The sequence below is a fragment of the Denticeps clupeoides genome, chromosome 2 (genome assembly GCF_900700375.1).
Source record: "Denticeps clupeoides chromosome 2, fDenClu1.1, whole genome shotgun sequence".
In the NCBI taxonomy this organism is placed as follows: Eukaryota; Metazoa; Chordata; class Actinopteri; order Clupeiformes; family Denticipitidae; genus Denticeps; species Denticeps clupeoides.
This window is the reverse complement of record NC_041708.1, coordinates 22,992,186-23,004,853: the sequence shown is the minus strand read 5'-3', so window position 1 is coordinate 23,004,853 and position 12,668 is coordinate 22,992,186. Positions and strand designations below refer to the sequence as shown.

At 44.1% G+C, this 12,668-nt stretch overlaps 1 protein-coding gene across 13 annotated transcripts in view; it reads left to right on the top strand.

The window, feature by feature from the left end:
• LOC114776268 (microtubule-associated protein 4) overlaps positions 1-12,668 on the top strand; it is a 67,306-nt gene that overhangs the window by 48,851 nt on the left and 5,787 nt on the right. For 9 of the 13 annotated variants that reach the window (XM_028966744.1, XM_028966743.1, XM_028966768.1 and 6 more), the window contains 7 exons: positions 260-523; positions 1,774-1,936; positions 5,332-5,385; positions 6,308-6,594; positions 8,575-8,622; positions 12,034-12,126; positions 12,565-12,646. In XM_028966744.1, the coding sequence (XP_028822577.1) occupies positions 260-523; positions 1,774-1,936; positions 5,332-5,385; positions 6,308-6,594; positions 8,575-8,622; positions 12,034-12,126; positions 12,565-12,646 (991 nt within the window). The remainder of the gene's footprint in view (positions 1-259; positions 524-1,773; positions 1,937-5,331; positions 5,386-6,307; positions 6,595-8,574; positions 8,623-12,033; positions 12,127-12,564; positions 12,647-12,668) is intronic. The other 4 variants (XM_028966745.1, XM_028966746.1, XM_028966748.1 and 1 more) reach the window with 4 other exon arrangements.

Sequence of the window (12,668 nt, the reverse complement as noted above, 5' to 3'; positions counted from 1 at the left end):
TGAAAAAAAAAAAGAATAATAATCTAGAGGTGAAACAAAAAAAAATCTCACCATAATTCCTGTATTTTGAATTCATGATTTTTTGCAGTGCAATCACTATTATTCATTATTTATGATGATATAATGCTGCTTTGGCTGCTTATTCCCTATTGCTGTTATCATCTGTGCTTTTTTCTGCTTTCTTTTGTGCTCTTTGTTTTATTTGCTCCCTGTGTTTGCTCTCCATTTGTCTGGTTTCGTGTGCCATCCCATCATGCAGCCGGTTGCCGGGGCAACCAAACCGGGCTCCGTCAAGCCACGGCCAAGCTCGGCGTCCGCTGGCACGGCCGCCCCCAAACGTCCGACCCCTACCTCTGCACCCTCAGCCACAACTAGCACCACCCTCAGCAAAAAAGCACCCCTGCCCAAGGCACCCATCCCTTCCTCTGTCACTAAGCGGACGCCGTCCGCTGCCAGCCGCCCCCCATCCTCCACCACCTCCACAACCACCAACACCACAGCACCCCGTGAAGTCAAGCCTAAGGTGAGTCCCGCTGTGAGCCCCCCAACTCCATCTCCCTCTTCGGCAGTCATGCAGCTTGGCATTGACTGCAGGCGTCCTGCTCCATCCTGAGCGAATAGGGGTCGATCAATGCTTCTTCTACTTTGGCACAGTATAGAGGCTTTATGGGTTTTTTCTCGCATGGGTCCCTGCCTCACCAGTAGGTTTTTTTTCTGAAACCATGAAACACTTTGTACCAGGCGTCACATAATGGAGTGCAAAATAAGTACAACGTACCATAATACAGAATCAGCTCTAGACAGTCTCTCCAGAGTGGCACGCTCTGTCATGGGGCATCGAAAATGCCGGGAAAGAGGCACAGGTGGAGAGTAACGTGAAACTGACATCACGGTACTGGTCCATGGCCTGGTGGTTAGAGAGTCATGTGAAAGCCGAACGTCAGATGAGGAGAGGAAGTCGGTCAGAGGGTTCCTTGCAGCCCCCTGTTTATCATTCACTAACTGCCACTGCAGACCAGGGCCGGGGACGCTGCCATGTCTGAGGGCACACTTCCTACCCCGCTATCCAATCTCCCACGCCTCATCCACTGCCAGGTCTGGGATGTTTTATGGGCACTTCTGCACTGTGACTGCGTACGCTAATGGTGTCTGGTTCAGAGGGTAATCAGACGCCTCTTCTGTAAGGAAAAACAAGAAGATTAAGTTGCTTGGAAGATGTCCCTCCCACTGGGTAGGCAAATCAGCTATAGATTCTCAGGCTCCATTATGCCATTCTTATATTACAGCGTTACAGCAACGCCGCCCTGTAGCCAGGGGCAACCGTTTGGAACTAAATAAATAAACAAATCATGCTTTATTTACAGTATGCATGACATTTGTCATAAATGCTTCATGAAGCTAGCGATCAATTATAGATCAATTTAGGCCCATTTAGAACCTTTTCTTTCTCTAGTTCTTACCCCAGACATTAAAGTGCCAAACTGATTGTTGTCATGTAGAATAATATCATGTATCAAACTGTTTGCCTGACCCCTCCCAGTAGCACTCACAGTGTGAGATTTTATCACCCTCTAGAGGTGGATTATAAGAACAAACCCTCCTTAATGGCTGTGGAAACCTTTGGGAAGGGTCTTATTTTAGCTCATTATCTGTAATTTAGTATAGGATCAGATTTAATTAATGTCATATATATAGTGCATTTGAATATGTGCAAAGTTATTAGGTGAATGGGAATAGCCTCAGCCTCATCTTCGAGACCTCTGCCTTTCACAGACGATCACAGAGAAGCGTCCAGCAGTGCCAAAGCCCCCAGCTGCCCCCTCGGCCCCCAGAAATGGCACGTCCAACATGGCAGCCACCAAAACTGCAACAGCCAACCGTACGCTCCTCACCACCCGCACCACAGCCAGCACTCCTTCAGCACGGCGCCCCACGGGTGAGTCTGAACACACAATTCCCAGGTTTGTCCCTGGTTTAATGCACACATCAGTTTGGCTAAAATAGCTGTGTGGTTTGACATTTTGGGAGTTAAAATTGCTTCATTCAGAACCGTCAAAGGAGAAGATACAGGGAGTGCAGAATTATTAGGCAAATGAGTGTTTTGTCCACATCATCCTCTTCATGCATGTTGTCTTACTCCAAGCTGTATAGGCTCGAAAGCCTACTACCAATTAAGCATTTTAGGTGATGTGCATCTCTGTAATGAGAAGGGGTGTGGTCTAATGACATCATATATCACCCTATATCAGGTGTGCATAATTATTAGGCAACTTCCTTTCCTTTGGCAAAATGGGTCAAAAGAAGGACTTGACAGGCTCAGAAAAGTCAAAAATAGTGAGATATCTTGCAGAGGGATGCAGCACTCTTAAAATTGCAAAGCTTCTGAAGCATGATCATCGAACAATCAAGCGTTTCCTTCAAAATAGTCAACAGGGTCGCAAGAAGCGTGTGGAAAAACCAAGGCGCAAAATAACTGCTCATGAACTGAGAAAAGTCAAGCGTGCAGCTGCCAAGATGCCACTTGCCACCAGTTTGGCCATATTTCAGAGCTGCAACATCACTGGAGTGCCCAAAAGCACAAGGTGTGCAATACTCAGAGACATGGCCAAGGTAAGGTCGATTATTTCCCAGGACCTGAAGTGGGAGACCAACATCTCCTCCATCCTCAAAAAGACCCAGCAGAGGATGTACTTCCTGAGGCAACTGGGGATGTACAGTCTTCCACAGGAGCTGCTGATCCAGTTCTACACTGCGGTCATTGAGTCTGTCCAGTGCTCCTCCATCACTGCCTGGAGCAGCCACTAAACAGGACAGGATCAGACTGCAGAGGACTGTACGGTCAGCAGAAAGGATCACTGGTGCCCCCCTGCCCTCCATTCAGGACCTGTACCTCTCCAGATCCAGGAAAAGGGCAGATAAAAAATCATCTCAGACCCCTCACACCCTGGTCACAGACTCTGTGACCTGCTGCCCTCTGGCAGACGTTACAGAAGCCTGCAGACCAGGACCAGCCGACACAAGAACAGTTTCTTCCCCCTCACCATCTCCATCCTAAACAGCTGATACTGTAAATCACCTCCATCATTGCACAATACACTTTATGTTCACTTGTATATAAGATTTAGTTTTTTGTTTATTTTATTCATAAAAAGTAGATATAGTTATTTATAAATCACAAACAAATCCACAACTTGTGCAATAACACCACATCCTTGCACATTGTTGTTGTTGTTGTTGTTTTTTTCCTACATTGTACTTGAGAGACACCATCTACCGGAATCAAATTCCTTGTATGTGCTTGCACTTACTTGGCAATAAATACGATTCTGATTCTGATTCTGAAGAGAGGCTGAAAGACGACCACCACTGAAACGTCAAGACTGGGCCAAGAAATATCTCAAGACTGATTTTTCCAAGGTTTTATGGACTGATGAAATGAGAGTGAGTCTTGATGGGCCAGATGGATGGGCCCGTGGCTGGATTGGTAAAGGGCAGAGAGCTCCAGTCTGACTCAGACACCAGCAAGGTGGAGGTGGAGTACTGGTTTGGGCTGGTATCATCAAAGATGAGCTTGTGGGGCCTTTTCGGGTTGAGGATGGAGTCAAGCTCAACTCCCAGTCCTACTGCCAGTTTCTGGAAGACACCTTCTTCAAGCAGTGGTACAGGAAGAAGTCTGCATCCTTCAAGAAAAACATGATTTTCATGCAGGACAATGCTCCATCACACGCGTCCAAGTACTCCACAGCGTGGCTGGCAAGAAAGGGTATAAAAGAAGAAAAACTAATGACATGGCCTCCTTGTTCACCTGATCTGAACCCCATTGAGAACCTGTGGTCCATCATCAAATGTGAGATTTACAAGGAGGGAAAACAGTACACCTCTCTGAACAATGTCTGGGAGGCTGTGGTTGCTGCTGCACGCAATGTTGATGGTGAACAGATCAAAACACTGACATAATCCATGGATGGCAGGCTTTTGAGTGTCCTTGCAAAGAAAGGTGGCTATATTGGTCGCTGATTTGTTTTTGAATGTCAGAAATGTATATTTGTGAATGTGGAGATGTTATATTGGTTTCACTGGTAAAAATAAATAATTGAAATGGGTATATATTTGTTTTTTGTTACGTTGCCTAATAATTATGCACAGTAATAGTCAGCTGCACACACAGATATCCCCCTAAAATAGCTTAAAATAAAAACAAACTAAAAACTACTTCCAAAAACATTCAGCTTTGATATTAATGAGTTTTTTGGGTTCATTGAGAACATGGTTGTTGTTCAATAATAAAATTATTCCTCAAAAATACAACTTGCCTAATAATTCTGCACTCCCTGTATTTCATGTATATAGAATGCTTGATTTTTATGGAATCAGATTTGTGCCAAAAATGTGAAATTTTATATGAAACAAAAGGATGTTTAAATGTAAAATAAGAGGTTGGAGTTTTGACAACTTATGTTTTTGCTTACATCACCCACTTAATTTTTGCTTGTGAGACGTCCAGTTCCGCTGATGTTTTTTTCAGCTTCACTGCTGACTTTTCAGTCACTCCGCCCCCTTTTACGTTTACGCTGCCTGAGGATTCGGTTGGACTTCTGACACAGTTCTCGCGTGTGGGAGGGCCTTCACCTCATTGGCCAGCAGGTATTTCAATGACAGCTCCTTTCCCCAGAACTCTATCACTGTAAGATACGTGGGATTGAAGAGCACGCAGAGCAGCAACAGCTATTAGCAATAACACATGGATCACATCATAATCACAATTGGTTAATCGTGCACAAATCTCATTCCATACATGGTCGCAAATGGCTGTTATTGCTGCGCGCGTGCATCTTGCAGTGATCGGGTTCAGAGTTGTGATGGGAGGTTTGGCTCTTTTTAGAGTGCCTCATATTTTAGCCTTACATTGATTGATCAACACTCAAAGCATTCATAATTGCCAAGTAAAGCTAAAATATGAAGCTACAGATGATAAATTAAGAGTCATGCCACAAGAGCCGGCTCTCTGAAAAGAGCCGAACTTCCCATCACTAGTTTTGGGGAATGGAGCTGTCACTCAAATACCTGCTGGCCAATGAGGCGAAGCCCTGCCCACACAAGAGAACTGTGCAACTGAATCCTCAGGCGATATAAAATGTAAAATAGTGCGGAGTGACTGAAAAGCCAGCAGTAAAACTAAAAAAAAAAAAAGGGCAGCAAAATTTTAAAAAAAAAGAAAGCAAAAACGTAGGTTGTCAAAATTCAAATGTAAACAAGTGTTTACATTTCAACATCTTATTTTTGTTTGATATTTTCAAATCTGATTTTGTCCTGTGCTTCTCTCTGCTGCAGCAAAAACGGAGAGCAGACCTGGAGAGGAGAAGTCCAGCACTCTGAAGGGCCCTGGTAACCAGTTATCACTTACAGTATCACTCCTGTCCGTCTCCCCCTTACGTAAACTTTTAAAGAAGCTGTTGCTTCCTCACGTTTCCACTAACACCCAGCACAGCGGATTCAGAGCTGTAGAGTAAATCCTGTTCCAGAAGTGCGTTTATCACACCGCAGCATTACAGCGTCTCACTTAAGGATTAGACTCACCGCCTGCGTAAGTTAAGTAAGCGAAGTAGAAGCGGAAATCGAACTGACAGCATTTTTTTTTTTATTTCGAGTCTGCTGAGACTCTGCTGACATGGTAGTTGCAATGAAACCCATCCTGAGTCTTCAGAGAAAGATTATAATTTGTAGAGGAGCTTTCACTATGGCGGGGATGAGAAGTCGTATGTCATGGTTAGGGCTGCAACTAAAGATTATTTTGATAGTCGACCTGTCATCGCCTATAATCGATTAGTCATCGAATAGTCTGATTATAAACTGCATATTTATATTTGTTGTCAATAATAAATGCAGTTATTATTTCTTAAACTTTTTGAGGACTGATAATGATTATAACCAAAAATTAGCAAATTTCACCTCAGACTACACTGGGATTTTAATGCATTGTTTATAATATATTACACACACAGATATATATCATGCACATTATATGGTATAGAATTGTTTTAACTTGCTATTGATAATAAATTTATTATTATTTGGATGCATGCTAAATTCCTGTTGATATGTTGTTCATTATTGAAAGGAGAGGGAGACAAATCTTTTATTTGTGTATATATTATGTGACATTATGGTAATTTCTCGCCAGTATTAGTTGTGTGTGTGTGTGTGTGTGTGTGTGTGTGTGTGTGTGTGTGTGTGTGTGTGTGTGTGTTGGTCTGCAGTATTCAACATCTTTTAAACTCCCACTTTTCTCTGGCTCTGTCGTTGGCAGCAGACTCCTCCACCAGGCCCAAGACGACAATGGCTCCTCGGACCTCCACGGCCGCCAGCAGCACAACGGTCCGCACTCGCACCTCCAAACCAGCCAGCACCTCAGCACCAAGCACGGCACCGGAGAGGAAGCCACCCGTTCCCAGAGTCCCCCGCGTCACCTCTTCCACCAGTGCTGCAACAAAGACCACCCCCCGCCCTGGCACTGCCCCTACTCCTGATATACGAAACGCCCGCTCCAAGATCGGCTCCACAGACAACATGAAGCACCAGCCTGGAGGTGGAAAGGTAGGAACACAGCCACAGCGATGCTGTAGACCCTCAGAAACAACAAGTGTACACTCACACCTGTCTGGAGAGGGTGGCACTTCCCACTCGTTGCGAATGGGCTGATGCCATTTGCCATCAAATGCCAGCCAATCAAATGTTAATTTCCCTGCTAATTAACTCTCTTAAATGACAGGCAATTAGCAAATCTCCTTAACTTAAATACACATGCAGAATTCTGTGCTGCCTGTGCAGGAGACACTCCACCCAAGTCTGTGTGAGCATATCGTAATTGTGCACCAGGCTGAATTGTTTCGAACAGCAACATACCAGTAGTGATTTTATTACCTTTCATTGCCAGGTCTTTGCTATCCTTAGCTTTACATTCTTGTGTGTTTGCTGTGCAACTTCACATGCTTCACACCATGCACACTATGTGATAGGCAGTGGTGACCTAGCAGTAGGGCTGAAGGATTTTAAGAAATTGATTAAAATAATCGAAATCAACCAAAAAACGTGACTGCGATTTCTTGTCGATCATTCACTCGATTATGTGTATTAAAAACTGTAGCATAACCGTACATTGAAAAACAAACTGTGCTGTAACTGGCATACCATGAGTTGAGAGCAAGCGTCCTTGTAGGCGTTTAATCTTAATGGTGAGCATGACTGTATCATACATGGACATCAGCGCAACAGGATTGGACTCGGTTGATCTGAAACCCATTATTTTCTATTTTTTCTAGTTTCGCATGACCAATAGAACCAAAGCATTGAAGCGGGCAGTGTTTGGTCTTCCCCTTGGAAAGACACACAAAGCAGGAATGGAGGAAGTTGATATTTAGAAAACCCCGCCTGTTTTTTGCATTGAGCCCGAGTCAAGCGCGGTCGGCCGAGCGCAGCAAACTGTGTTTTACAGTCTGAACTTTGTTTACTCTGCTGCACGCCCCCTCGGATGGACAGAGCGTCGTCCACCCATTCGGCTGCATTAGCCCCGGTCCCGTTCTCGCCACCGCGGCGTCTGCCCGCTCCCCCAACGCCCCAGTGCGTCACCAACGCTCCAGTCTCTCGCTCGCTGACTGTCTCCAGCCAACCCTGCATGTTTGCACATGCGTCTTCCCGAGTCTGGGGTTTCATAATCGCATTTATTAAAATAGCGATTTTGGTTCGATTCCAATATATATCGTTCAGCCCTACCTAGCGAGTAAGGAAGCGGACACGTAACCGGAAGGTTGTGGGTTCTAGTCCTGAACCAGCAAGGTGCCACGAGGTCTCTTTGATCAAGGGACCGTCCCCACACAATGCGCCCTGGACGCATTCATGCCTGCCTACTGCTCGCTAAGGGCCATGGATTACATGCACATTTCGTTGTGTGTCACCGTGTGCTGTGCTACAGTGTATCGCAATGACGATCTTTACCTTCATCTTGTGACCCTGAGAATTACTTATAACAGGTTTTATATCACAGGGAACAATAATTTATGTTGTTCCCAAAATGACTTGCTCTGCTTTATATATAGTTGCATGAATCTGTATTCTTTGTCTTTTCCCTTTCAAGTAATAAACTGTTTCCTGCATTTGCATTAGACAAGCCCGCTCAACCAGCCTTTATAATAAAAACAAGAGAACTTTTCCTGCTCAGCGGCATCTACTGACTTCCATTGACCTCTCACCATGTGTTTCCATTCATCCTCTTTTCATTTTCACTTTCTCACCCTCCACTCCTCCTTTCTGTCAGCTAAATTGTGCATGTCCTTATACCTGTCATAATAATAATAACATTTTATATATATATATAAAAATGCGGAGCATTTGTAGAAATAAATATTCAGGGGGTTGTCTTAGAACTTTCCAGATGTTGTGGCCAGCCATCAGTTAATACAGAACTGTCATCCCGTCTTGTTCCTTCACACTTCCTTTCCCCCCGAACCTCCTTTTCTATGCCACTGCTCCTCACCTATGCGTTTTACTGAACCAGGGGCTGGGGGCTTGTCTCCCCAGGTCACAGCATCTTCAAAGACCGACTCCAAAGAGACCAGCCAGGGCAAAGTGAGTTCATTGACCCATTATCATCTTCTCTTCTCCATCATTGTTTCTCATTCCACATTTTCTCTGCCTGTACATTCAGAACTTTTAGCGGCATTCTCCCCCCTGGATGGGGGATGATGATGTAATAATAAACAGCATTGTCATTCTCAAGTGTCACTCACACACACACAAACACACACACTTACACACACACACACACACACACACACACACACAAAACACAGATGCACACATAATAAGCTGGTTTGTTTTCCTGTCCACACCAGAACATTTATTTCTAAAATGGGTTACTGCACGGGAGTGACCTGTAATTCTGCTTTGAATCTGTAGGAATGGGAGGGTGTCGATGGAATGAGACAGCAGAGAGGCAAAATAAAGGGTGAAGGGTTTATTGTTCCCACGGGTGGTCACAGCCATTGGAGAAAAATAAAATCCATGGCATACATCCAGAAAAGTTGTTTTGGTACAAAAAAAGGTCAAGAAACCAGATCATAAATTATGAACCAAAAAGAAATAAACAACGAAAAAGGAAAAGAAACAAACAAACAAACAAAAAAACTCACTCAGGTACAGGCTATTTCAGCCACCAAGCACACAGCTGTAAGCAGCAACATGCCTCCTTTCAACAGAACTCCAACAGTCCTCCACCTGCAAGGTCTACCCTCCTTAAAAAGGTCTTAAAGCCCCACCCTTAATTGGGACATCCCATTCCTCAGGTTTGGAGGGGGGTGCTTTTCATATTAACATAAACCAATGTACATGCAGATTCTTTCTGACATATAAAGCATTTCTGCTAATTCCACCTATTTAAAACAGACCTACTACAGCTGGGTCCATATACCACATACCTTACCCCTCTAAAAACAGATCATTACTAATAAGGATAATGCCCCGCCTTTAGCAAATGTGAACTCTTCAAAATTAGTCCCGGAACGGGGGTACACTCCTTTGCCACACCTTCCTCAGAATACACTACCATGCCGTGCAGCAAGTAGGTTTTGCTGTTGTATTCACCCTCCACTATGTGCCAGTTGTTGTGTATGTAGGTGAATGTAGTGTGTTTACCCACCACTGTGTGCTCCACAGTATGTGTGTGCGTCGGGCCTAAATGTAGCAGAGTGTGGGCACCCACCTGTCCACATAAACGCAAATCCGCAACACAATCGTCAGAACAACACAATCATTTACAGTACAACTCAATACACAACAGAATCCACAAACACTGCACATACATAGACACAAGTGTAAGAATCGGTAAACACAACCATGTAACGAGAATGGCGAGCCAGCCTTCACTTTTCAGTCCAACAGTACAGCGTACGGAGGGTTTCTTGTATTTAAGTCATCAGGTTCTGCAGCACAACAACGAACCCGGGTTTATTTTTACATATTGAAAGGGTTGGCATAATGACATTCGCTGGTGTGTCGTGCATGAAATACCAAATGGTAATTCAAGTACCAAGCCTTACAGCACCAGCTGGAGGAGTTGAGGTTGTAGCTGCACGCTGATTATACCTTCACTGGTCTCGCCAAGTAAAACGCTCAGCACAAGACTCAACTGGCCTAAATTTGTATAGGAAAAAAAAATCTAGATTTGTTTTCACTGCAGCGATACAATATCAATCCGTCAAATATTTTTTTCCTCCACCTCTAGTTTACTCGAATAAGCGGGGGGGAAGACAAAATTTCACTCTAGAACACTCTAGAAAAAAAGTACTGTTTCCATGTGGACGCAAGTCTTCCTGTTTTCGAGAAAAATGTTTTCATGTGGACAGGGCCTTAAAAAGCATTTCACCAACAACACTGAGCCCGTCAAGTGACCGCCTTGAATAGAATGAACTGTGCTTTTAAAAAACAAGCAGACACAGCAGGGTTGACATGGAGCTATTTCAGTCCGACAGCTTGACATTAGTCTTTTATTTGCTAGCTGTGTTAAGGGGAAAACAGTGACAAACCATTTTTTCTGACACCTCCTGGGCTATTAGAGAGTGCGGGGCTGGATTTGCGTTGCATTACGCGGATAGCTTCAGTTGAGAGGGAAAACTACGTGGTAATTGCACCGCGGCTCAGCCCAGGCTAATTGCTCCGCAAACCGTGTAATGATGTGAACAGGGCTTGACGGCTGCCCGTCAGCGGCCGCCGTGCCGGTGTGTGTAGCAGGTGTGTGGTCGCAGGATCGGTTTTCTGTGAGAGTGGCGTGCTTTGATTTAACCACTAACCCCCCCCACCTCATGTCTTAATTCCTGGTTCCCGGCATGAATGGCTGAGTGACTGGTTTTTCTTCGCTTTTCAGGTTGGCATTGAGCCTAAAATGCCAACGTCTCAGAGTATTAATGGTTGAGTTTGTGCCAGATTTTATAAAAAAAAAAAAATCAGCCTTGTTTATTTTGAATGATTGGAAAGTAATTTTGCATATTAAACATATTTATAGGTGCACTACCAAATTGAAATCAGTCATTCTTAATTCTGGGCCGTGCTCAAACATTGGTACTCATCAACCAACATTGGTGCTGCGGTGCCGTGTGCTTTAGCGGTAGGTGGCTGATACTAAAAAGCTGCCGTGAAGGATCAGCTTAGCAACACTCTCCTGATGAAAAATGGTGTTTCAATGCAGTTTAAAGAAACCTGGACATCCCATCCCATCAGCTTCCCAGTTGTATTAAAACACTGGATTTTAAAATGTGCTTTATACTACAAAAATGCAGGGTTCCTACGGGATTTCGGGAATATCAGACATTTCCAGACCAGGGAATGTCAGGGAATTTGATCATTTGGGTGCCAAGTCAGGGAATTATCAGGGTATTTTGTTAATAGAGTGTTTTTGTTTTGCTCAAAACGTCTCCCCCTGTAAAAATGTGCAACATTCTAGAACTCAAAATCTTTACAAAGTCTGTGTCGACGTTTGTCCTCACACCCGCTTATGTACCGAACTTGCCAGGCAAGTGTACATTTCAAGATATGTGGCTTGAAAATGAAGAATCTAAGGACTGGCTCAACCAAATTGATAAAATAGTAGAGATGGAGTCGAGGTTTCGGTTCGTTCCATTCAGCACGTCAGGCTGTCCATATTCAACAAGATGCAGTGTCGAATTTTATAGCCACTTTAAATGCCCTTTGTTTATATGGGAAATTCTGCTTTTCATGGAAAAGTCAGGTAATTTAATCTGCATTGTGTTTGAAGAGGTTTTTATTAGGTGAGTGTTCTGAAGCGAATCCCTAGTAACTAATAAACCCCAAAATGTTGGTTGAAATGGGTTTGCTGGGTGATGGGAATAATCATGTAGAAGAATTAGAAGCTTCTGCTCTTTCTCACCTCTCTCCCCTCCCCTCCTCCTCCTCCTAACCCGGTGGACCCACCCCACCCCATCTGCTGACCCCACCTCCCCTTTCTGCTGCCGTGCTGTGTTGTAGGTTCAGATAGTCTCCAAAAAGGTGGACTACAGCCACGTCACCTCACGTTTGGGTTCCAAGGACAATATGAAGCATGTTCCTGGTGGAGGGAACGTAAGTACTGTTGCTTGCCAACTCGTCGCCTGACGGAATGCGTCGTGACGTCAAAAGCGTTTTTTTAGTGTCCCTCCCTCCCTCCACCACCAATAGCTACCGTACAGCATGCTTTGTTATGGTCAGGTTCTGAAGAGGTCTTCCAATCGCTCTAGATGTTGCTCAGTGGAGGAAGGTTCCCTCCATGGGGTACATGGTTGGCTTCTTCAGGCTGCTTTCCACCTTGAACTAGTTTAACTCTGTCTTTCCCATTTTAACATTAATATCCACTTTAAAGCAGAACAGGATTTCAAAGGTTCTTTCCAAGAATTTTCCACAATGAAAATGCATGAAAGGTTCTGGACTTTATCTGGGCTGTCTGCATGTTTATTTGTGCTACGTAACGAAAGGTACTTCATTTAGAATAATATAAAACTTGTAAAAAAAAATGTATTTTAGGTTCAGATACTTAACAAGAAGGTCGACCTCAGCAAGGTGACGTCTAAATGTGGTTCCAAGATCAACATCAAGCATAAGCCAGGTACGATTTGCAGAAAAATTGT